Consider the following 25,948-nt stretch of genomic DNA (forward strand, 5'->3'; position numbering starts at 1 on the left):
TTCTTTATTGAATACTATTCAATTACTTAATTAACCTTATGATGTAAAGCCCAGGGACACTACATACTCTGGTACTGCAGGTGGCGGTATTGCAACCCTCCGTAAAACCAGGAGAAGAACATTTGTGTTGTTTTTAGCAGAAAAACGAGTATGCTATCTGACGACACTCCTTGAAACGCAGATATATGGGGAAGTCGCGAGTTTGAGCGGGGGACGATCGTGGGAGCGCGATGCGCCGTCTGCAGCATCGGACTTTGTGTGCAGCAACGATGAGACCAGGCGTGATGTAGGCGAACTGGATGATTTTATTTTCTTATTTTGCGTTAGCACATATATATTTGCACGGGTGCATTCATTACGGGTCTTAGCAAAAGTTCGTTTTTGGAGTCAGTCATACTATGCGGCGGAGGGCGGGACAAAATAGACGGGATGGTCATGTGATACTTCACGTGATTACAGTCATTTTTGACAGGAAACGGTACACCTGAAGGATCACAACAAAAGGGGAAATCCGCGTGCAGGGTCCCTAGTAGCACCAAACTGTGTGCACAGTCAAATGAGCGACCGGGTAAGCTAACCAGTGTAATCATGCTAGCCCTGTTTGTTGTTTTGGTTGGCGTAGCGTGTCCAGCGGCGGCTCGGTACACTGCGGACTGGAGCAGTTTGGACGCCAGACCGCTTCCTTCGTGGTATGACGAGGCCAAAGTGGGGATTTTTGTCCACTGGGGCGTGTTTTCTGTCCCCGGGTTCGGCAGCGAGTGGTTTTGGTGGCACTGGAAGGGCCAGCAGCCCCCGGACCCGAAGTGTGTGAGCTACATGTCAAAGAACTACCCCCCTGGGTTCAGCTACCCGGAGTTTGCTCCCCAGTTTCACGCTCAGTTCTTCAACCCGGAGGACTGGGCGGACATATTCAAGGCTTCTGGTGCAAAGTGAGTGCGTTTCTTTAGCTTCGATGTTGTTAGAGCGTTGCACTTCCGGCATCGAACACCTTTTCTCTCACCTGTACGTTCACGTCAAACTGCGGTGTCACACTAACGCATTGTGTCCCTTACAGATATGTCGTCCTAACGGCCAAACACCACGAAGGGTTTACTAACTGGCCGTCTCCAAACTCCTGGAACTGGAATTCAGTTGATACGGGTCCTCACAGAGACCTAGTGGGCGATCTGGGAGATGCAGTGCGCAACAGGTGGGCCATCAGATGTTATGGTACTTATTAAGGTGCTGGTGAACGTGCGAAGAATGCATGTGGATTAAAGGCTGTTCAACTTCTGAGTTTCTTGGTTATTGGAACTAGGAGAGTTTGATCAGTGCGTCTCTACTCCTGATGTCAAAGACTGTCTTACACTTAGAATAAGATGAAACAATTAAAAAATTGTTGTTGTTTTTGTTGTTGGATTTGTGTTTTTTGCATTTATCCCAACTCTCAGATGACTTTCCTTTGTTGTAGTGCCTTCATTTTGGTTTGTTGTGTTATGGATGCTGATTTTTTCTGCTTTGATTCTAAGGTTTTTCATTGTCCTCATTTAGGTCATTGCACTATGGACTCTACAACTCCTTATACGAGTGGTTCCACCCTCTCTACCTGGCGGACAAGGGGAACGGATTCAAAACACAGCAGTTTGTGATGCATAAGCTCCTACCAGAGCTTTATAACATGGTTGTAAGGTGTGTGACACTAAGATTTCCCATCAGCTGATTGTAAAGCAAACCTGTTTATTGCACCTAATAATACAGTCCTACTTGGTTGTATTGCCCTGTCCCTGTATGAGATACAAACACATGTCAATACAACCTTAGGGAAGTTTGTTTAAACCGTTAACTCCTGGGTTTCTTTTGCAGGTACAGACCTGAGTTGATCTGGTCTGATGGGGACTGGGAAGCACCTGACACATACTGGAACTCGACTCAGTTCTTGGCCTGGCTCTACAATGACAGCCCTGTCAAAGTAAGTCTCTTTAGAACAAGAAATAAATCACAATGCGTGTGTTTTTTTATTTTTTTTAATTCAACTATTTATTGTTTCGGTATGACTGCATGTACATTTTCTATGTTTTAGGATACCATTGTGACCAACGACAGGTGGGGAGCTGGATGTGCCTGTAAACATGGTGGCTACTATAACTGTGAAGACAAATATACTCCAGGTCAGCTGCCCAAGCACAAATGGGAGAAGTGCACATCTGTGGACACGTTTTCTTGGGGTTACCGTCGCAATATGATGTTGAGTGAACTGATGGACTTGCCCAGTATCATAGAGGTGAGGATACGCAGCCGGCTCTCCTAAAAGTTACATTCCCACATGATGAAACGGCATTGTAAATTACATTTTGAGGGAAACATATTATGTTGTAAATGACGTTTGCTCTTGACGTATCACAAATTATTATAAACAAGTCCAAGGCTTCCACCCAGGAGACTGCTCTCTGCGTCACGTTTGGACCAAGTTTTTTTTAGCTGCCTCATCTTAACTATGCATTTTTTTTGCATGTTGGTTTGTTGCTGTTTCACTTTTTGCAACCATTTTGTGTTCCCTAAAAACATAATTGAAAGTGCAATTTAGTCGTATGGGAACATCATTTTATAGGAGACAGGGTTGCAATATGTGATAGTATAATGTTATTACCAAATCTGTCAGATAGTTAGGCTGGTTCTGCTTTTGTATATGGCTGTCTGCTCTTGTGTCCAGCTGTCATGGACATCATGTTTTATATATCATTATGTACATTATATATAATATTTGCAAGTTGTTGTTATTTGCTAACATATAAATCTGCCATGAAGGTTACGTTACGTTACAAACACGTGTGCCTTGATTTCTCAGTCATCTTTATTATTCCTCATGTATATTAGTATAACACTGATCAGTGAGCGGCCTCTTCCCAGTGACTGATTGGCTGTCCTCCCCCTGCTGCTCCTCTTACAGGATCTGGTTCACACTGTGGCTCTGGGAGGTAACTACCTTCTCAATGTGGGCCCCACACCTGATGGCATGATCCCCGCAGTGTTTGAGGAGAGACTGAGGGGTGTTGGAGCCTGGCTAAAGATCAACGGGGAGGCCATATACGCTTCCAAACCCTGGAGGGTCCAGACCGAGAACACCACTGTACCAGTCTGGTAAGTAGCAGCAGGAGATCTGAATCATGAAAAGACACTAAAACTAGGGGCTAAAATGTCTGTCAAAACGGCCTCAATCGTTCCTCTTTCTTGTGACACAACATGTCTATTGATGATGTTGTCATCTCCATTTTTCTAGGTATACATCTAAAGGAACCACTGTCTATGCCATCATGACATCCAAACCCCCAAAGCTCACATTGCAACTACTGGGACCCAAAACATCAGCAACCACGAAGGTAGCGGGACTTACAATGTTGTCCATGTTACAGATGATGAAAACTAAACCGACAAAAATAAATCTAACTCTGTTATATACAGGAACTCGTTGCTGTCCACAGTGTGACATTTTACATCCAGCATAGTAACCATTCATTCAAGTTAACGATTGATTTTTGTTTCTTGTGCAGGTGACCTTGTTGGGGAATCCTAATCCATTATCCTGGTCCCCAGTTTACCCCAATGCTGGCCTTACTGTCCTTCTGCCTGAAATGCCCTATTCCCCAGGTCGAGCCTGGACACTCAAACTGGACGGCATCCAGTGAGCCTTAAAGTATTCAATCTCTCCAAGGTTGAATGTTGAGAATTTGTTCATCTCAGGTTGTCATTATGTTGGTGGGATGTTGGGAAACGTATGCACTATGGTTGAAGGGACAAAACGTGTGTAATGGAATATTTTTTTTACCAAAATTAAAGAATGAAACACTCCTCCACAAGGATTCTCTTGTTGCTCTGAGGACTACAGATTTCATAGCTCTTAATTGTACTCTTTTAGTTTTTGAATGATTGAAAGACTATGAATTCAAAGTGGAATCTTCTGTTCAGCCTGTGAAGCTTCCCTGCTGGTTTCTCAGCTGCAGTTTCAGAGATAATTCTTTTAAAAGCACGTTTTTTAATTTTTTTTTTACTGTGTTTTTTAAATGGCTTAATAAAAGATATGATTTTTCTGATGAATGGTTGTATTCTCTTACAATACATTAGACATCTGGATATTCTGAAAGCCTGTGAACACCCACGCAGGTGTTTTTAGTTGGTCTGGCTGATTGGACCTCTTGCAGCCAGAGAATGGGTGCTGTCCTTCCATGACAAAGCTGAGCGCAGTGAGGGGCGGTGGCCGTGAGCGAGCCATTGGGCCACGCTCACGTGCAAAAACATGCAATTAAAACAGGCGGCTGGTCCAGCTATTTCAACAAGGCGAGGAGAAGCTCGGATAACGACACACAGAGGGAGAGCGACTCCATTCTCTGCTCAGGTAGACATTACCTCACTATGTCTTTACATAGTTCTTTAATGCTCTGAATGTCTTAAATTGCTCCTTTAAGCATCCTTTGGGTCTCATCGCTTCAGGAACTTCTTGTTCCTTGCTGCTGTGTTGTGCTTAGGCAAACCTGTAAAAAGATGTAGAAACCTCAAGAGTTCTCTTTAGGCTCAAGCATGAGTGAATAAGTTCTTGTTTTGCACGAGAACGTCTCGATTGAGAAAAAGAGGACCCGGGTACTTCTGTGCCACTGTTTTGATGTGCTGTAGCACTTGTTAGCACTTTTCCTTTTCAACCTCCCTTAAGTGCTTCAGGGTGGCATAACCCATTTAGCTCACACATGCTTATATTTGACTAACTCCTGACTCCTTAACCTGCGTCTCTTACCCCGAGGCTACGCTTCATGTTCTCAAATCTCAGGGCGACACTTTGTATTCAGTAGCAGCCGTTTATTTCTGCAGTTCCATTCCACGGCTATTGTGTGAATAGACATCCTCAATGTATCAGTCTGAGTTTGGACCCGCCGGAAAGATTATACCCACTGGGTCTGCCTTATTTGTGTTCTCTGTCCTCTCCTTTAATCTTCTTGAATGTGTGTATGAGCGTTGCTTGGCATTAGCCTTGCACATTCCTACATGGGAACGTACCCTTTAACAGCTCACATTTTAACGTGTTATGTTGTATTACCTGAAGGCTAAAATTGATAATTTGCCATCTTGTGGGGGTGATTTGCTGGTCTAAAGCATGCCTTGGCCAGACATAGCCCCGTCCTCGAGTCTCCACTGGTTGCTTAGCAACTGCTCAGGAAACCAGGAAATATTTCGGCACATAAGATAACTTCCCAAAATGTTTTTTCCCAACTTTTGCTGAGAAGTGCTTTAAAAGGCCTCTTTACCCGCTGGTTTGCTGATTACCACAAATCCGATCAAACCACATCCACACAGTCCTTGAGGTTTTGATAGTTAAACTCTTCATAACTTATAACCAATTGTAGTAAATTGGATTGTTGCTAATAGCAACAATAGCTCGACTGTCTCAAAGATCCGATGCAACCTTCAGCAAAGACAGAAAATCAACACAAAAGAAACACAAGGGAGACACAGCGCCCCTCATTTAACTCGCTAAAATAGCTTTATAATAATCATATTAATAGTAATAATATTAGCCATTAGAAAATGTTTTGACAACGTTGACAGTGTTACATTCTGTGTTGGGGGGGAAACCACGTCACAGTGTGCCATCTCTCTGGGCTTCATCGCTATCAGACGTGCTCCTTTGACACATCTAGATCCATGAAACATAGAAGATCAATAAATACATTTGTATGTACAAAATGAGAACCACAGCACAACAAACGGAATCATGATTTTCACCCTCCACGGCCGTCCAGCACATATTCAGACTGCTTTTCTCCGTCGCCGTGGTGACCTCATGCATCTGGTGTATCCACTGGTGGGGCTATGAAACACAGTTCATGTCTTATGGCATCGCTATTGCTATATGCTCCAGTCAATTGTTTTAATAGGAGGGAAAAAAAACAAAAGCATTTAATGTTTGTATGTACAATATGCTGTCTTGGCACTGAATCAAACGTGTATAAAACAAGATAAGTCAAGATAAAGCCGAGCTTTAAGACAGAAAAGCTCGCCGTATTGAACCCGTTTGATTAAAAATCATAGAAGTACATGAAAGAGGAGGACAACGAGGGGCTATTTAGTTTTTGCTACATTATAGAGTAGAATACAGAGAGCGGAGAGTCTGCTGATGTCCATGTTGTTTTCCTCCTCTGGCAGAACGAAGAGATCAGAGTGGAATAAATGCTCATGGTGAAAGGTCTGTTTGGATCTTCCATTTAGTCCATCGGTTCAATTTCCCTTTTCCTCTTGTGATCTCTCACTCCTCATTGGAGTGTCCATCATTGATCCCAGAGAAAAATATCTTCCCAGAGTTATTGTCAGTTTGCTTTATTTCTACTCCATCTCCTTTTTAGTAGCAGCAATTTAAGACTTGTCATCGTAGATTAAACTATTTGTTTTGTTATTGTACACAAGACTCGCCCTTGTATACAGAGCTTACCCATAGCTATATTCCACAACACCATTTATAATAATGAGAGTGATGGCAATAAAGAATCCTTTTTAATGACAAGAATCATACTACTAATAATAATCATATTGTAATAACAATATATTGAGAATAGCAATGTCCATCGGCAACAGGTTATTTACAGATTTGTAAACGTGAGAGTGGCAGGGTATTATTTTTTTGTTGTTAATTACACAGTAATTGCTCACTTTTCTCTGACCCACATGGTAACCTGTGTGTATACTGTAGCAACATTACAGTGTAAATACAAGCGCGCGCACACACGCACACACACGCACACACACGCACACACACACACACACACACACACACACACACACACACACACACACACACACACACGTACTACACTTCAGTGCTAAAGGCACATTGGAGTTTCAGTTAAATATCTCCTGCGGTTTGAGCTGCTCTGGAGGAAGAGGGAATAAAACCTTAGAGGAGAGCCAACAAAGTTTTAAGGAATTTTAACTTTCTATGAAATCACACTCTGTCATTGATGCTTTTTAAATTATTATGATATACAGTAGTTTCCTGCTTTCCACTGCATATTCATTTACTGCTAAAACTATCCCAAAATGTCCTATTGTTGTTAATAAGTTAAAGGCATTCAGCTGCTGATTGCTCATTGAACAAATGCCTCGACAATCCAGGTGGCATGGTCATTTTCTCCTGACAGCGAATCAGTTTCAAATATGACAGGCTGTTATTGAACAAGAAGCCACAGCTCATAGCTCCGTCTCGCCAGACAAAAAGACTTTGCTTGGCTTCTCCCATGGAGGTTTAACTCAACCGGTGACTTAGCTTTTTTCCTCCAGAGCAGCTCTTAGAAATGTCCGCATAACTAAAACTCAAATCTGCTGCTTCAGCATCTCTCCTGCACAGTATACAGCCCACATACATTGGCTACAATTGAGCTCTTGCCTCCACCACCACTTCTTTCACAACCCCGTGATTCTGCCGCTCTCCAGTCTCAGAAAATGGCTCCCACAGAAGGGACGGGATAATCTGGGCTCAAATGACTTCCCCTTTCATTCAGAGAATATGGAGAACGTTCCTGTGGGACTAATCTGGTCCTGTGTTATCAGGGTCTGTCAGTTGTGTGGTGTTGAAGAATCCCCTGAGGACAGAGGCCTGGGTCGGGGTTGGAGACACTGCTGCTAGAAACTGAGGTACTTGGAGTAGTCTGGCTGTCCACGAGGGCTTTTTGCACTTCTAGAGAGAGGCAAAAGGGTTCGTATAGTAGTCTGTCTGGTGTGTTGGTGAGTGCTCAGATCATGTTCGTACAACTATACACCCAGGTGCTATTTCTAGCTGAGGCTCCTGTATTTATACTGCGAAGATACAGGATGGATGGATGGGTAAAATACTGAACACTATGGAACTGAAAACCACCAAAACTGTGTTTGCGATGGACCTGTTTCAAGGCAAGGTGGCTGGCTAACACCTCAGCGAGTGATCAAACGTGTCGAGGAGAAAGTCAGAGAGAATCGACGAAGAAGTAGTAGTTGCTACGGTGGATGAACATCCAGCAAAGCCTCTTTGATTCCTGGTGTCCCTCAAGGCCGACTCGTAATAGAAAGACCTTGCGATGCCTCTGTGTGTAGTCAAGATGCCTTCACAGTGGAGTAACAGTATAAAAGCAGGTTTTTGTGCTTTGTTTGATGAGGGCTGTGTCAAACACCACTGAGATTGGTTTTGTTTTTTGACGGCTTTTTTTTCACATGGAGGTTGGTAAATTGATCCGTTGAGATTCAAATCAAGCTGTTTCAAGGTTGCCAGTATCATTGTCCTCCAAGGATATACTCTTTGTACAAAGGCATGACTCGTTGAAACAACAGCATTGTAAAATTCTGTTAGTTATTTTCAATCACCAAAAAAGAGGTTAATAAGCTACAAAATTAGCTTTGCTTCTATCAGTCAAAGGTGATATTCTGCTAATTTCTTTTTCAAAGGAGGCTGACATAAAACATGCAGTATTAACATCAACAAAATCTGCCAGTTGTGCGTGTATTGCAAGTGAAAGTGGGGGAGACAAAGGGTGGCGTGTCGGTACAATAAAAAAATGTTCTTTAACAATATTCTCTGCAGATTTTTATACTTTTCTATTTACATATCCTTCTATATATATATATATATACTGTAAACTGTTCAAAGGAAACCTCCACATATAGCTGGTTAGGCACATGTAGTTGGTTCTAAAGGGGCAATACAGGGAGAGGATACAGCAGTATATTAGAACCACAGACAGATATACAGTAGGCCTAAGGTTGGCAATGAACACTCTTACCAGTTATACCCTGTGAACCTGACCCAGCACTCAAAAACTGAAGATAATAATTTGAAATTCTTTTTTTTTCCACAAGTGCTGGAGTCCAGATATGCCACGCAGCTGTAGTATCACACAATGCTATAATCTATCATAATAATACTGCAGTATTTCACATTTGATATATGCTGTTTTTGTACATATACTGTACTCAATAGTTTTTACTAATCTAGAAATGTTGATTATATTATAAAATATACATCTCCCATTAAAATATCCCATTTTGCCAACACATTCCACCCAAATGTTAGAAAAGAGGAAAAAAGTTCATGCTAAAAGGTTCTTATTTTGTTTGGGGGTTTTTTTGTCATCAAAATGACTGATTTGGACTCTTTACTGGGCTTCATCACATGTCCCTTATGACATGCAGCCCTTCATATTCCCACTACACACACACACACACACACACACACACACACACACACATATAGAAGCCTATATGCACCATCCATATAAAGTACATAAATATGTCAGACCCCTTCTAAGCCTTTAAAATCATTCTACACATTTCCGTGGAGAGCAGTATGATTTGAAGAAATAAATAAAAATGAAGGGAAAGGAACACAAACACAGTGCAACAAACATACAGTATTATTCCATTCATAACAAGTGTTACTAATCTCAGCATAATTACCAAACACTATCAAGCTGCTTCTTTTCTATCGCTTCACAACGGATGGTTTCCTCTCTTTGATGACTCTTTGGACGGGCTTTGGAGGGAGCTACATTACGTATGACTCCTTTTTTGAGAAATCCCTCATTCTTTCATCAGCCGTGGATGAAACTGAGAGGATAGTACTTCAAGTTAGGTGAGTGGATTCCGCTGAAGACAGCTCTTTTTAATTTGTGATCCTCTGCTTTTTAATTTGCAAACGTATCATGTTTAAGTCCACTCCGAGTATGAGAGAGAAGGGAAAGAACTAGGGGGGGAGGGGGAGGTGACAAAAAGAAATTAAGAAACTGATCTTCTTTCATGGCTGTTTCATCAGGGTCTTTGTTAATTCCTGACTGAGGTGGAAAGCACTCTACAGACCACTGTTGTTGGTTTGGGTCCTCATTTGACCACGTGGTGGTGCTATAGTCTCACAGTGAAATCAGGGCCTTATCAGTAAAGTTCTGAAAAGCCACCAAAAATATATTCCCCTAAAAACTCCCAGCAACCCCACCCCTGAACCTTTGAAACTTCAGAGAGACTACATAAAAAGCAAAATGCCTCTGTTTTTGTGTGTGATGCTCTCTAGCTGTCAAGGCTGTGATGCTACACCACAAAAGCTCTTTTTGGCAAACATTGAGTGTGCACACTATGTACAAATAGCACTTGCACATTCAAACAAGCCTCTCTGCAGGTAGCCGATGGATACGCGGGATGAGGAAAGCGACAGAAAATAGTTTCATACTCTTTGATTGAGTGCCGTGGTGGACAGATGGCACCTGGGTGAAAAGTGCCAGCTGTAGTTGACTGACTATATGCTTGCAGAATGTTCTTTGGGGATTGCCACCCATCTGACTTTAAGGGCATTTAAACTGATGGAAAGGAATGAATCCATGTTTATTCATCCATACCGGTAGCATCAGTGAAGATTGTGGCTATATTGTAGTTGACTCTGTTGCAAATGGCATTCAGAAGGTGGCAACAGGGGATCCAAAGGGAGATTTTCTCATCTCCTCGTCTCCACGGAGGTTTTGTGCCTGTTAAGCCCTTTATTTTCAGTGATGGAGAAGTGCTAGGTGAACACGCACAGGCATGCTACTACTGCGTGAACCTCGCTGACTACTGTTATAAAAGTGGACTGTTTCATGTTTGTCAGCCAAAAAGAAAATTCATATAATTCTTTAAAAAAAAGTCTATAGCTCATATCTGCTAGCTACCATTTATGGTTGAGGCCTCTGTATCTGTAAATTGTCCAAATTTCATTTCCAAAAGACACTAAAATGGCTGTCATTGCTTGATTAATGAGCAAGATAAGTGGATTTGCAGTTGTGGTGAGTGATGTGATGGGAATGCTGAAGGGAGGGTAGCAGATCAACAGCAATGACCTGCAGGAAACTGGGCTCAGAGAAAGACAGATTGGTGTGCAGGTCAGCTTCACTGGGCTGAGCGTGGGTGAGGAGGGAGGGTGGGAGACACCTCAGTCTTGTGCTCAGAGTCGAGTTTGGGCTTCGGGGATGTAGATCTCGATGCTGTCTGCGCTCTCTGTGGCAGAGTTCTGCCTGAAGGAGGCAGTACGCTTGGTCTGCAGCAGCCTCCTCCTCGCTTCTGTCCTCTGACGGTCCCCAAGGTCCAGGGACTTCTCCCTGATGGGTATGGTATGTCCACCAATACGAGGCACCACCAGGCCCCCCGATCCACCTCCTCCACCTCCGGCACCCCCATCCCCAACGCTATCGGCCCGGAGGCTGCCACTCACCCCACCTGCTGGCTTCTTTGGTAATGGAGGAGGAAGCTTCTTATCCTCCTAACCCGGCAAAGGTGACACATTGATATAAAATGGGAACGGACGGAGGATTTATCGTGTCAGGTGGAGGAAAATAATGGTTTTGTATGGTTGTACGAAAAGGATCCCATGCAAAAACAGTGGCAATATTGGAAGAAACAAAGACGATGAACAACCAACATGCAAAACCACCAAAATATAGGGTAAAATTATGAGACATTACGAGAGGCAAATCACCATAATCAACAAGAAATAAGCAAAAAGCATCTCAACATGCATTGGCATCACGTGACAAAAGGAAATGAAATGGGAGAAGAAAAGGGTAAACAAAAATAATGAAAAAAGAAGAAAAGAGAAACCATTTTAGTTTGTTATCAAGAATAATGTAGTTGATCATTGAGTAGCCTAGCATTTAAAGAAGATAATGTAACAGGCGAGTATAAGTTTCTTCTGTCCAACCAGCTGCAATAAAGGCAAAAAGGCTGATGCACATTTAGATTTCTATCAGTTTAAGACTCCACCGTCTCATGTGTAGCTCAGCTCAGTTCCTCTTGCTGTGCTGTATTTTCACAGCCTGCAAAGGCTTTGAGGGTATGACCATCTGCGCTACTCTTCTGCACACTGCCATCTTAGCTGTGGGGGAGTACTGTAGGGAAACCAGGGTTGTTTGGACCCCTGGGCCTCTCACCTTCTTTTCAGGTGGGAGCCTCCAACCAGAGTCCTTGAGCCTCTGTAGGTCCTGAAACTTGACCCTGACGTCCTCTATATTGAGCTGGAGCAGGTCCCAGAAGCCTGCCAGGTCCTGAGAGGTGGGCTGGGGGTACGCTGATGGGTCCTGGGTGGGCAGGGAGACGGGACATGATATGTGATGGGTGTGTTGTCCTGCTTTTACGTTCAATAAGGCATACTCACCACACTTTGTTGGCAGAGGCGGAAGAACTGCTGGACTTTTTGAGACATGAGAATCTGGGCACTGCCAACGGCATTTCGTATAGGCTCAAGAACTAGACAGGAAACGGAACACAAGTATCACAAGTTTTAGAAATCTAAGAATCGTTCATTGTTCATCCCTTTCTCTGATCCTTTTTAATCTCCTCCCAGACTCACTCTCTTCTGGCAGTTCGTTCTCCTCTGCCTCTCTCTCCATGTTCTGGCACCAGCCCTCCATCCGCTCTACCTCGGTCTGGAGGAGGCGTAAGAAGAACTCCCCGTCTCTCATGCAGGGCGAGGCTCGGCCTGAGTCGGGCAGGCTCCGGGGGCCCTCCAGGGATGGCGTCCCCACCCAAGCTCTCTCAGAGGTGATGGGCAGAGGGGAGTGGGAACGTGGAGGCAAGAGTGGGTGTTGGTGGGGCCGCGGGTCTGCCGGACAGGCCTCAGTGGTATAGCCACTTTGGATCAGGTCCTGGGATAGCAGAAGAAAGGGGTTGGACTCATAGTATTTGGACCACGGATTATTGATTGGTTTTAGTCCAGCTGCAACTCATTTGACCACAGGTACTACTTCTGATACCGCCATCTACTTTTTCTATCTGATAAATGGATAAGAGAAGGTTCAATAGTATTTGCCCAGCGTATCCCTGCAGACCTACCTCTCTGTAGGCCCATTGTCCCTGTGTGTGGACGGTGCGGTGGCACTCTGTGAACTGGCTAGCTGACTCCGGTTCTGACGAGTGCCTTTGGAAGGAACAGCCAAACTGGAGACTTTTGTCCTGCGTTGGCACGGCGATGCTGAGCCCGGGAAAGCCTTCGGGGTCCAGATCGGCCTGCACGCTCGCTGTCACGCTGTTGGAACGCTTGAAACGAGCCCGCCTGCAACACAGGGGGTCACAGCAGGCCAAGAACCACCCGGTCAGGTCACACAGAGTATCGCATGCAAAAGCAATATTCCAAATATTTTTTTCCCCCCGATAGAATTACAGATTCCTTTATGGAGCAAGATAGTCATGCTTTCAGTGCAGTCACTACTACTATCTCAGCTATGATAAGCCCTGCTAAATCCTCTGGCATATGACGCACCAGTGTGTGCAAATGTCATGTCAATGGACTCAGTGATGAGTGTTTACTCTATTACAAGTTAATACCCCACCTCCCCTCATCCTTCTTTGCTGTCTGAGGTGTGAGGTGTGACTCAGATTTCTGTCCTCACACTTCTCTTTTCTCCCCTGACATCACACTGTCCTCCTTGGATGATTGCGGGAGGTGGGGGACATTGTTAACAGGTGCATGATCACACACTGCTCCGGGTTGGGAAAAAAACAACTTGCAAGTGCTTGCATGCATGCGTATGAATTTGATATAATAAGGAGAAGGGCTGCATCATGTGTGAAAGTCATGTTGAGTGTATGATTTGCAGTAGTCATGGTTACAGTCGAAAAACCAAGACATTCTTGGAACAAAGTGTTACTTGGTTCAAGCTGTGATGTCTGATGAAATGTTAAATGAAATAATAGGATCTAGCCTAGAAATCAACCATAGGTGGCTGCACTGTTGGGTGCCCAGGGGATGAAGGCTTTTTCAAATTAAATATGAAATCATGCACATAAATTAAAAAGCTCTAGATGAAGGCCGCATATTTTGGGGCATTTAGCAAATGAATAAATCCATGTCTTAGTCAGCTAGTTTTTTCTATAATTAAAGCAAGTTAAATGATACTAAACACAGTTGGGAAGAGATTTCAAAGGTAAATACTTTTTATCCCTGTTTTGATTTCTAGTTGTATTTCTCTTACCTTTTGTCATCTTCAACTTGGACTCCTATAGAGTGGACCTCTGTTAGAGCTTTGCCCTCTGCGTCTGAATCTGACAGAGTCTCTGAGCTGTCCACCTGAAAAAAGAAGGCACAAACACCAAAGTCAGAGGGCAGAAGTATTGCTAAAGCAAACACAAAGTTGTCATGCAAAACTGGAATGAAAGGAATAGTTGAACATTTTCATTCATCCATTTTTGGAGGTGAGAACATTGACACCACTATCAGTCCTTGCAATAAAAGGTTACAGCCAGCAGCCGTTTAGCTTAATTCAGCAAATATTGTAAACGGGAGGATAGTGCCTTGCCTCCAAGCCCCTCTAAAGCTCATTACTTAGCTGATTATATCTTGTATTATCGTGTAAACTATATCTTGCAGTACTGCAGGAATACAGGGTACAGGGGTCGTTGCTATGAGCCATCCGGTCCTTGTACAACCAAAGGGAGAGCTGTGTCCATATACTCTGCACAAAGTCAAACATGTTTCCAGTGGGTTTTGGCCTCTGCCAGGGTTGATCCTGTTTGTCCACAGACACAATTTCAAGGCGCAGGGAGGTTAATAGTCTGGTGTTTGGACTTCAGAATTGCATCTCTGCTCTTTGCAGATGATGTGGTTCTGTTGGCTCCTTCAGAGCGTGAGCATCATTGGGGTGTTTTGCAAGTGTAAAGTGGTCGGGATAAGAATCAGTACCTCCATGTCTGAGGCCATAGAAAATGGTGTAGTGCACCCACCCCAAGGAAGGGAGCTTTGTTCACGAGTGAGGATAAAATGGAATGTGAAATGGTCAGGCAGTTTAGTGCAGCATCAAAGATACAGGTATTGTGGGCACAACTCTTGATTTACCCGTCCATCTATGTTGTGACCCTCACCTATGGTCATGGGCTTTGCATAGCGATCAAAAATGAGACAGAACACACTGGAGGATTTCTAGGGAGAGTGGCGTCTGGAATGCCCTCCTAAACCTAAAAAGATGTAACAGGTCTATTAGTTGCTTGGCCGATTTTGTTTACGTTGGACAGAGCCCGGCTGTTTTAATAACCTGTCTCCAGTCTTCCAGACAGATGGAAGATGTCTGTGCACAACCTCTGGTTTCCAAGAAACCAGATATCCATAGTCGCTGCAGCCTTATTCTGATAAAAAATATCCGGTAAATGTCTTTTCTCACCTGCACAGCGATGGATGGCCTCCACTTTCTCCCACCACGCCCTTCATCCTGCCCCCCAGCTTTACTCAGAACGATGCTGTTCTGAGGCAGAGAGACTGACTTCCCCAGGCTGCCCACGACCCTGCCGTCTCTTTCCCTGGCCGGCCTCGGTGGCCCCTCCAGCAGACTGTCAGCTGAGCTGCTGTGTTTGGCCCTTACTCCCGGGCCCCCACCGTAGGGCACCAGCTCCCGTGAACCCCTGACTCCGTCTAGGCTCTCTGCCGAGTTGCTGTGCTGTCGGGAACGTCCGGGGCCCGTGGCCGTGTAGTAGCCTCCTCTGGAGGAGCGACCCGAGGGCCCGTCGGTGCTGCCCAGGTCCACTGAGTTGCTGTGCTGCTTGGGACGCCCCGGGCCTGAGCTTGAGGCCAACTGTCCGCTGCTCTGGAAATAGGCATCCTGGGTGGACTCGGTGCTGCTTTGGGCTCGCACCGAGAGTGAAGACTTGGACATGCGAGGTGGGAGTGGGGGAGGAGCACCTTTACGATAAGGAAAGACTATAGTGTCAGAAGAGTGGGAGAAAGGAAGAGAGAGGCATAGTTGGCTGTTAAAAGCAAAGCGAGTACATCGACAGGGAGAGGGGAGGTGGATACTTACAAAAGGGACAGACTGGAAGGAGAAGGTGAAAGGAAAGAGAGTGAAAAGAGAGAATTTTGTTGACATGAAAAAGAGAGAAAACAACAAAAATCATTAAATAATAATGCCAGATGGAAGATGTGACAGAAATATTCATAAATGGAACTCAAAAGCTTGATTTCTTTTCGTTCCACCAGAAATCTGCTTTGTATAAAAAGACAGAAGTGACAATAGAAAACCTCTTCCTTTAACTCTGCTTCTTTGGAATATAAAGCAATTTCCTGAGAGAAGTATTAACATGAGGAGTCCAGATAATTTCTAGTCCTCCATGCACACACACACAAAGTTAATTTCCAGTGAATAAAGGATCAAAGCATCTTCAACACCAACCACCTTCACAGTTTAGGATCTGACCATGAAGCTCTAAGCTCTAGTACGGGAGCATGCATGTAGGTGTATGTATCTTGGATATGTGAACTGCGCATGTGTGGTTGTATTTGATGTATATAACACTTCACAGAGGCTTTAATAAATATCAGGGGGGATTTGCTGGTCTAAGCTTAGACACTTGATTCCTGCAAAGCACTCTAGTGGCTCTGCAGTCTCCTGTACACACACACACACGTTCTCAAATTCCTGCAGGTTAACTGTATAAGGTTTGGGTAAAAGCATGATTGCAAAGATAAAACAAAACAAAAATAGATCAGGAGTGAAGACAAAATGAAAACATATTTCAAATAAGGAGTGAGGCAACGAAGGCACGAGAGAGAGACATTAGTAAGAGACATACTGTAGACGGATAGACGGAGAGAAAGAAGCAGCTGGAGACACGAAGGTATCATCATAATTACGAGCATTCCTGTACCTATTATTGAGCCTGAGAAACCTGCGATGACACCGCGGAGGGTGATGGGAGAGATGAGATGCAGAGAACAAAGAGCATGCACAATACCGTATACCGGTCTGTGCTTATAGCATACACACACACAGACACACACACACACACACACACACACACAAACACAAGGAGAGTGCTGCCGAATGATTGAAAAGGTGAGATTGTAGAGATTAAAGGAAGACAGAAGAAGTTCAAGGTTACAAATTAAAAATGGATGCACACAATGCAAGCAGCTGTGCAATGAATGAGAGTGTAGGGATTGCAGTGGTGTGTGTTTGTGTGTGTGTGTGTGTGTGTGTGTGTGCATAAATGTCTTTTTGTCGAAGTAAGCAGACACAAGCTGTCATAAAATTCCGTCTCACACGGGCTGTCCAACTGTGTCTCCCACTAGGTTGCCACCACATAAAAAAAGGCAACCACACAACAGAGTAACACACGGCAGACTCGTATTTATTGGAGCGCCAAACCACACCCACACACACACACACACACACATGCGCGCACTCACCGGCCCCAGCCTTGATGCTTCCCTGGGGGCCCGACATGGAGAAGACAGAGAGGCAGTCGTCGTCCTGGGAACAGCCGGCCTGGATGGCTCGGACGTAGCTGTGGCTGCGAGTGCGGAACACACCTGGAAGGTCCAAGGCCTCGACGGCTTGAGACTCCACCTCCCCGAACATAGTCTCGCACACCGCCTCGAACTGACGGTTCAACGCGTCCCCCAGCTGAACGACGAGAGAGAAACACGTTACTGTTAAGAAAACTTAAATTCCACATCCCCGCAAGACCTATGAATAATAATAATAATAATAATAATACTATAAATGAACCACATTGTTACCTGTGAGCTGGTCAGAGAGCGGGTGTAGCTACGAGAGCGGGTTTGAGTTTTGGGTGTAGTTCTGCTGTTGACGTAAGTGTCTGTACACTGCTTACACGAATACCTGCATCAAACAAAAAATACACAGAATCAGCAACGGTGATGACTCACTGTAGCAACAACACTGCATGCCGGCACAAACGTTATTTCTTACTTAATCTGCCCCTAAACATCTTCAACTGTGCTATTTTTGTCATTTGTTTATCTTGGAAAACATGGCAACCATTTGAGTAAACATATTTTTCCTAAGAATAAGTGCAGTTAAGTCTGCCGGAGTTCCCAAGGAGCCGAAATAGAAGTAGCCTCTATTGTGTATACTATATGCACATAGCTCTTCTATTTCTTTTTTAAATAATGGTTAATGGACTATGGCTTAGGTGATGAAAGATTGGATTTTTTTTAATGTTTGCTCTAGTGATGGGCAATAATATTTTCACATATAGTGACCATATCCTCATCTCAACTTTACTGATATCTGCCACTCCCCCAGTGTTTACTCGTTTTACTCAGCCTGTGATTACAGTTGTATAAACCCTGTGACTGCGTGGAGAGCTCTGTAAAGTGAAGAAAATACCCAGATGATGTCATCAGGGTTTATTATCCCAGTTTAAAGACTACACGTGTGGTTTGTATTACACACTGACTGTGTGGAGTTGGCAAGTCATGGCCATGTAAAGCAGGGAGTGACTAATGAACGATCCTCGGAAATGTAGGAGCTTTTGGAGGGCCTCAACATCATAGAAAGGCAATACTAAACTAAAAATGAAAGGATATTAAAGGCATGTTTTAACAACATTCCATGACAAAATGATTTTGAATGGAGCAAATGCTCAGTAATCTAACTACCGCCAACATCACATAATAAAGCCCTGAACGCTGGAGGGGGTATGAACATTGCTTCGGCAGAACAGCATGCATATAGCTGAAGGGTCTTTCAACATTTATATAAACGTTTGGGACATGTGACCTTTGATCCATGCTGATGGATCGTCGGAAGGCATCCCTCTGGGCGACCAGGGTGGACTTGGGCGAGGCTTTCGGGCTGGTGTCCGAGTCAGCACTGTCATCGTCGCCCATGGCCTTGATGTAGCTGCCGCTCCGCATGCGACGGCATGGAATCTCCCCGGCGCTGTCTGTTGCACCGCCACCGTATCCCCCACCCCAGTCTTCTGACGGAACCTGAGACACAATCATGTTCACTAGAGCATTCACATCGTCATAGATACGTATTAAAAGGACAGGGGAGGAGTAATCTGCAACACACGGCAAGTGTAAGTTTGCAACTGTATGCACATGGTCAGTTGGTTTTAGTAAGATTTTCTGTAAATGGGTTAAACAATTAAAATTACTTCCAAAATAAGAATGCATTTTTTCTTCCACACCAACTGTTAAGGGAAAAGCAACGGATCACAGTGTGAATTAATTAGTGTTGAGATATTGAAGATGTTGTCACTGCACTGTTGGCAGCTCCTTCTAAAATATCTGCTATTAAAGTCAAAGGACTTCTCAAACGGAAATATATTTCACCACCGAAAGATATTTCACACCCGAACAGAAGGAGAGTGATGAATCAGACCTACTGTCTTGGCACATGTGCTCCCAGTATAGAGCCCACACGGCCACACAGACAGCTGAAGCATGCTCACACACACACACACACACACACACACACACACACACACACACACACACACACACACACACATGCACCTACATAGGAAAGATGATGGTAGAGAAAGACAGCGAGAGACAAAAGGGACTTACAGAGAGAGTGAAACTCTGACAGCTGGAGAAACACTGACACAGAGAAGGAGAAACAGGCGTAAAGGCGTAAGCAGACAGAGAGCAAACTATTGAATGGACAAAAAAGGTGGAGAGAGAGTGAGAGAGAGAGAGAGAGAGAGAGAGAGAGAGAGAGAGAGAGAGAGAGAGAGAGAGAGAGAGAGACGGATGACAGATTAAGCAGGAAGATAGATGGGCAGATGAATGTGAGACTAACGAGAAAACCAAATTAATAAAAAAAACACACACACACACAGGAGCACAGACACAACAAGAAATCAAGAAGGCAGACTAACGCATAGAGATTTTATAAACAACGACGGGAAACAAAAAAACAACAAAAAAACAATTACATCGACAGCTTCCTACAGTGGCCGTCACATAAACATGTCTTTTGATAAGTCAAAATGTTTCATTAACTCATTACAATGCTACAAATTCAATAATATTCAATAATATTCCAAAGCGTTCCATTTGTGGGGAACCTGACTTATTAAAAGCAGAGAGCGAGACACCTAAGGGAGACAATGAAACACATCACAGCTCCTCACTTTAAAGCTGCATTGGTTGCTATTTGTGGCCATTTCGGGGGCAGCGGGACGAAGTGAAAATCTAAAAAGAGTTGCGAATATGTTAGCAAGCAGTTGCCTTTACATATCCAGCAGACAAAGGGCTAATATTAGCAGTGTTTCGGAGTTGTGTTTCTGGCCACCTGACACATGCAAGTCAAACGTTCACTATCTCTGTTTCGATTGCTCCTGAGTACAATATTTGGCTTTTTATCCTGCTAGATGAAAAGCCAATATGAGGACTCCTCCAGTCCACTAGATGTCGCTGTGTCCTTTTTACCTGCTGATTCTTCTTTGTTTTGCAGGCCGGAGGGTCGTCAGCCTCATGAACAACACCTGTGTCGGATGTGGTCGTTGCTGATATAAAAGCTCTCACTTTTCTTATCATCCCTCTTGTTCCATGCTGACGTTTTGGTTTTGTTTGCTGCAAACATTTTCAACCAACCACACATGCTTACATGACTTATTACTGACTTCCCACAGCATTGCCTCGTAGGCTGTGTGCCTTGTTTTTGTGAATGAGTTGCACAATGTGGTTGTTTGGGAGATGTGCACGAGTGAAGTAGACCGGCTGTGTTGCTGTTTGGGTTAATGTGAGCAGCTGTACTGAATGACGAGTCACTGATTGGTTTTGAGGGCTGTGTGTGTCGCCAGGATGTTATGCTGGTGATTTTGTGGCACTGAGTTCTGTCCCTGTTAGTCTAAAGAGCGGATTCCCTTTGGCTGTGCTGATGAAAGTGGTTATTGCAGTTGTCTCGGATGACACGTCCACATTTTGACTACTTTACCGGGCCTTGAGGGCTGAAGTAGGCACACCACCTGAAGACCTTGGGGGATTTGATTAGTTACTACTTAAGTGTTTGAGAGGGCGGGACTGCGGTGATGGTTTTGGCTTTGTTGGGGTTGTCGAAGCTCAGCATGCTGCGAGTAGGAGTTGTAATCTGGCTTTGTCTATTCACTTGGGTAGTTGTTGGGCAGACAAAACTGAACTGTATTTCTGAAGCCATGGTGAATGTTGAGGAGTTTTTGAGAGCAGGAAACAATAGCTTCTGGTTTGATGTTTCCCTGCCAGCAGCACACGTCTGGCAGACTGTTTGGCTTCAGCTTTAACACAAATGAAATGCCTTTGGGTTTTCGTGCGAGTGCTTGTGCTCTCAATGTTTCTGCGTAGTTTTAGACTGGACTGTTCTTCATTTACACTGAAGGTGCTTATTCAGAAATAAAAAATCTGCTGCAGAAAGGTGGGCAGTTACCTGTCATTTATTGTGTTGCTGCGGTTTTGGTTTTGCTTGCTACCGACATTTTTGGACATCATTAATCTATCTTTGCATGACTTTCACCTTTTTTTTTCTTCTTAGGGATCATTCAGTATTTATGGAATGGACCACTGGAGGAAAATGGGCAGTTTATATCTTAATAATCTTTGTTGAGGGGTGGGTCATCCAACAATTTTTAGTCTTTTAGCTTTTGTCATGAAAACAGCAACATTTAAATATAGTATAAAAATACATCTCAGCAACACATTAATTATTGAAAGTTATATTTTTGGCCTTTTATTGCGGGAGGACAGCGTGAGAGTTATAGGGCGAGAGAGAGGGACGACATGCTTTAAAAGACGATCCCGGGACCGCTGCAGGGAGCCTCAGTACATGGGGTGGTAACTCTACCACTGAGCTATCAGCACACTTATGACATTTATTTAATCAGTCAGATCTAGTAGTGCTCTTATGACGGGGCAGTCATTATACGACTATTAACTATCACATTCGCACAGTCGGCGAGTTTTTGCGACTGGAGCAGATGTTCTTCACCTGATGTTCAACTATATTAATTCGTAAATCAATATTTGTGATGTGACATATTCAGTTGAGAAATTGTCCAGGGGGGTCATATTAATTCTGCCATGTCGTTTGCAGGGTCATGTTAAAGGCATAAAGGGTTGTGCATAAAGGGATCAGAGGTCCAAAAATCCCTCCGGTGGGTCTTAAAATAAATAACAGTCCCTTATGTTGTGAATAAATATGCCGACATAATCTGGATGTTGGTTGCTAAATTTGTGTGTCGTTTAGTGCTGGTCAGGTGGCGTAGCTAAAAGAGGCTACAAAGCTCTGGAGCACTGATGGGAACTGCAGGGTTGAAGGTTTTCAGTGGATTTGTTGCTACAAATGATGCCTTCCACATCACACATTCATTTGATCCATTGTTCATGTAAACACTGACAAGTGCAGGTTTAATTAGCATCATAGCGGATGTGAATGCCCATCAACCTTGTACGGAGCGCTCTATTATTGTGACGGACCACTCGATATGTAAATGCGTGTGCACCATTTGATCCCATTTCTTTTCCAGTACTTCTTTTCCAGTACGATGAAAGCTTTACACACCATCAAACAGGAAGTGGTGTAACAACAGCTGCTTGTGCAGAACTTTCAGTCTTTGCAAATGCTGTAACTCAACCATGCGACCAAATAAAAACACCTACACTTGTTCAGACACACACACACACACACACACACACACACACACACAGTCAAGACCCCCAGGGTTTGGCATCCAGCTGAGTGTGTTTTTTTAAGGTCATCACTTAAATGACGATTCAGCCTAATCTCCCGATCCCCCTGGCCTTCTACTATCTCTCTCATTTCCCCATTCTGCTCCTTCTGTCCTCTTGCTTTGCCCCTTGTCTACCATCACCTCCTTTATCTCTTTTCTATCCCTAAGCTTGCTATCTTTGCATCTCTCTACCTTGTACCTCCTCTCTCTATCTTTGTCTCTCTCTCTCTCCGTGGCTGTTTCTGTCTTCATTTCACTCTTGCTCCATATTCCGGTTTTTATCATTCCTTATCTATCGGACACAGGCTGAGGCGTAGGGAGAGGCTTAGGGAATGGAGAGCACCGGGTTCTGACGCCACACGTCGTGATTGGCCTTGACACCACGGGAGAAAACCTTGAACATGTCCCTTTCACTCTGTCCACAGCAATTCAGACTTGAGAAGATTTTTTTTTTATTATATATTTATTTTTGTATATCTTTTATCTTCAAGCTGCTTCCCTTTTGTGCAGCAAAAACAATGACCTAGTGCGGACTTGTATGTACATGTTAATCTAAGCTTGCTGCGGTTTTGGTTTCTGGCATGAAGGAGCAGTCATGGCATATTTTAATTGGTTTTAAAATCTACTGTGTGGGGAAAAAAGCATGCTGTGCAAGTTTTCTTTGCGTTCATAATCCCTTCAAAACATTTATTTTTCAAATCTGACATTTCATTCATGTACGTGGGAGAATTATTAGCATTTGGAGTCTTATAGCCACTTTAAAAGTCAATTGTTGAATGCATGATGTTTTATCTTCACTACACGTGTCTGGCAGCAAATGTTGTGTATTTTGTTCCCAGAGAACAAGGCTTCTTTTTGAAGCTGTTGTTTCAATATGGCACCTGTGCTGCTGTCCCAGGAAGCTGCCTGCTCCGAAGCCATGGATCAATCTGGCTGACTTCAGTGCAGCACAAAATTCCCTCCACCCCTGCATGACCCCCCTCAACACTGCGCCCCTTCTCACAAGACTGCAAGTGACGCGTGGAGATATGTTAAAAGCCGAAGTGGGAAAGTTAATTTTGTGTCCTTAGGTGTGAATTTGATGGTAGCCTCAGGCAGAGCGGCAAATTGTGTGTCCTTTGAAAGCACGAACACACGCAACCCTGCATCTCCCTGTCTCCTCTATCAGCAGACCTCAGCTGTGTCTAAAGGATGAGAGTTGGAAAAACACCAGGGACTCTTGTGGCTACCTGCTGTTTCCGTAGAAACACAGCCTGCATGGCAGTTCTACCTCAGCACAGCTGGAGGTGTGTGTGTGTGTGTGCACTCTTGTGCCTGACTTTGTAGGTACACTTTAAGAGCCATTCACTTTTTATATTACGGAATTCATATATATAAAAAAATGAAAGAAGGGGAGGAATGCATATGTTGGATTCTGAGATTGATGGTGGCAACTGGAACAAGTAGACAGACATTAAATATCTGCGTGGGTGACACTGTTTTCTGATTCACAGCAAAATACCAAGCCAGTCTTTGGTGTACATTTTCCCCTTTGAACGTTGCTCCTCTGCTCAGTGTTTCATGTTGCACATCTTATATTTTGTTTTACACCTTTTTAAATGAAATTATAAAATCATTGTGTTTAGCCTGTGGGCAAAAGGGATTTTAACACAGAAAATACCTGTAACAGAGCACCAGTGTCCCAGAGGAATGTTGGGACACAAAATGACAACAAAATGTGATGGTTTGTTACACCCAACCATCTGAGAACCCATCACTGGGAAGTTTGAAAAAGGTGGCAGGTGATTGGATGAACCATAGCATGTCCTCCGACAAAAGGGTTTTTGGTTATCTTTGTTTGTCAGCAGAATAACAGAAAGGTTACTGGCTGGATTTTCATGAAACTTGGTGGAAGGGTATAGCAAGCAGATCTGAAACACAGGACCGTTACACAAATCATTTCTCCCTTTCATCAACATAGCAAGATAAGCCTTGGCCTGAATGCTCTTGTAGTTTTTAAATGAATGTATGGATGTTCAAAAACAGGTGGAACTTGCATACCAGTTTGAGTTACGATTGGAACGTGTGCAAACTGGAGCTAAGGGATACCCTGCATGGAGCATAAGACAGGTCAGCATTGAGCAGCAAACAACGTCCTCGCATACTATATTCCTTATGTGCACACAAAAAGGCAGACATATAATCAATGGTTGACATGCAAGTGGAGACACACCTGCAGATAGTGGAAGGTCCTTTCCTTCAGTTTGCTCTCCATGGGCACCAGGGCTTTCTCGTAGCTCCCTCCCCTGCTGGAAGGGTACACCTCTCTGGCCTGACTCACTGTCATGGCTGACCAGGTGCTCCTTTTCAAGGAGTGTCCATGGTGCCCGTGCTGTCCCCCTCCTTCATTCCCAGTCAGAGCCATAGTGGTACAGGCCATACACTCTGCGTTCCCTGGCCCACCGCCACCACTGCCACCACGCTCCTTAGGCCTCTTCATCGTGAGCTCCTGGATTGCTGCATCCAGGCTCTCGTGTCCGCTGGGATACCCCCGTCTGCCCCCACTAACCAGGAAGCTGCTGTCGCTATCCAGGTTATCGTCAGAGCTCCACCAGCCTGCTGTCCTGCTGCGGTGGCGTCTCCCCGACTCGTGACGCGAGTCTCCACTCTTGCTACGCTCTCGAGACTTGCTCCTCCTGGTAGAGCGAGGCTGGTGACCCGAATAGTGGCCTCCGCCATCTTCCCCTCCGCTTCTGTGGCCCCCTCCTCTCTCGCCACGGTAATCCCCGCCTCCTCTCGTGCCGTTGTATTCCCGTTTGGTTGGTGCCTCCAGGGAATGGGACTTTGCAAAGAGTCGCTGCACAGAGTTGACCAGGTGGCGGATACGTGAGGGGCTCTCGCTTCGCGGCTCAGCACCCCCACTGGCGGTGCGCTGGTACTGCAGTGTGTGGAAGCCATCCGGATGAAAGGGTACCTGCTTCTCGAACTGGTCAATCAGGTTCGGAGGAATGCGGTGCATCTTCCCTCCATGCCCTGACGACAGGCACTCTTCGCAAGAGTCAAAAGACTGGAGAGGTGGGTGCTGGCTCGGGTGGGAGCGGGGGAAGGTTCCCCCTCCAGAGTGGCTGTGGGAGTGGGAGTGGGAATGGTGCCTCTCCAGCGCCAGGGCTTCAGCCGGACCTCCTGGGGGGTAATAGTGGCCATCGCCGTGGCCCTGATAGTATTCTCTGCCCAGACCATCACAGTCCTCAGGCGGGCAGTGGCAGGGGCCTCCTCCGCCACCACCGGAGGAATGCTGGGACATGCTACGGCTGACATGGTACCCTTTCACAGGCGCCGGGGCGTGGTGGGCCGTCCGGGCCGAAAGGGGGCGCTGTGGGCGCGACAGGGCTGCACCGGTCTCACCTGGAGGCACAAAAAGAATAACAATTTAGCTCTTGTATCCGGAGACACAGGCGTAAACACACTGTATTTACGAAAAGAAAAAGAAAAATTGGAATCTTATCAAATAATTGAATCAAGT

General features: G+C 44.7%; 2 protein-coding genes across 3 annotated transcripts in view; one reads left to right on the forward strand and one right to left on the reverse strand.

Annotated features, from left to right (window-relative positions):
* Positions 1 to 446: 446 nt before the first annotated feature.
* Positions 447 to 4,071, forward strand: LOC311028321 (tissue alpha-L-fucosidase-like). The gene is made up of 8 exons (XM_084032793.1): positions 447 to 929; positions 1,055 to 1,189; positions 1,531 to 1,668; positions 1,843 to 1,948; positions 2,060 to 2,260; positions 2,927 to 3,117; positions 3,257 to 3,356; positions 3,528 to 4,071. Exons 1-8 carry the CDS (start codon positions 589 to 591, stop codon positions 3,660 to 3,662), a joined length of 1,347 nt encoding a protein of 448 aa, XP_083888919.1. The 5' UTR covers positions 447 to 588; the 3' UTR covers positions 3,663 to 4,071.
* Positions 4,072 to 10,117: 6,046 nt separating this feature from the next.
* dlgap3 (discs, large homolog-associated protein 3) overlaps positions 10,118 to 25,948 on the reverse strand; it is a 109,033-nt gene continuing 93,202 nt past the window's right edge. Inside the window, exons 3-13 of one of the 2 annotated variants that reach the window (XM_084031966.1) lie at positions 24,659 to 25,830; positions 18,510 to 18,721; positions 17,504 to 17,606; positions 17,171 to 17,387; positions 15,153 to 15,667; positions 13,971 to 14,065; positions 12,832 to 13,051; positions 12,350 to 12,644; positions 12,155 to 12,246; positions 11,931 to 12,077; positions 10,118 to 11,263 (exon numbers count right to left, since the gene is read on the reverse strand). In XM_084031966.1, the coding sequence (XP_083888092.1) occupies positions 10,949 to 11,263; positions 11,931 to 12,077; positions 12,155 to 12,246; positions 12,350 to 12,644; positions 12,832 to 13,051; positions 13,971 to 14,065; positions 15,153 to 15,667; positions 17,171 to 17,387; positions 17,504 to 17,606; positions 18,510 to 18,721; positions 24,659 to 25,729 (3,282 nt within the window). In that variant the 5' untranslated portion in view covers positions 25,730 to 25,830 and the 3' untranslated portion in view covers positions 10,118 to 10,948. Of the gene's footprint in view, positions 11,264 to 11,930; positions 12,078 to 12,154; positions 12,247 to 12,349; positions 12,645 to 12,831; positions 13,052 to 13,970; positions 14,066 to 15,152; positions 15,686 to 17,170; positions 17,388 to 17,503; positions 17,607 to 18,509; positions 18,722 to 24,658; positions 25,831 to 25,948 lie in introns of both variants that reach the window. The other variant, XM_084031965.1, reaches the window with a different exon arrangement.

Source organism: Eutrigla gurnardus (assembly GCF_963514095.1).
Source record: "Eutrigla gurnardus genome assembly, chromosome: 17".
In the NCBI taxonomy this organism is placed as follows: Eukaryota; Metazoa; Chordata; class Actinopteri; order Perciformes; family Triglidae; genus Eutrigla; species Eutrigla gurnardus.

Bases quoted from the DNA above. Each gene is read 5' to 3' on its own strand.
- LOC311028321 (XM_084032793.1), top strand. From the start codon at position 589: ATGCTAGCCCTGTTTGTTGTTTTGGTTGGCGTAGCGTGTCCAGCGGCG. The intron at 930-1,054 runs GTGAGTGCGTTT...TGTCCCTTACAG, and splicing joins TTCAAGGCTTCTGGTGCAAA to ATATGTCGTCCTAACGGCCA. The intron at 2,261-2,926 runs GTGAGGATACGC...CTCCTCTTACAG, and splicing joins ACTTGCCCAGTATCATAGAG to GATCTGGTTCACACTGTGGC.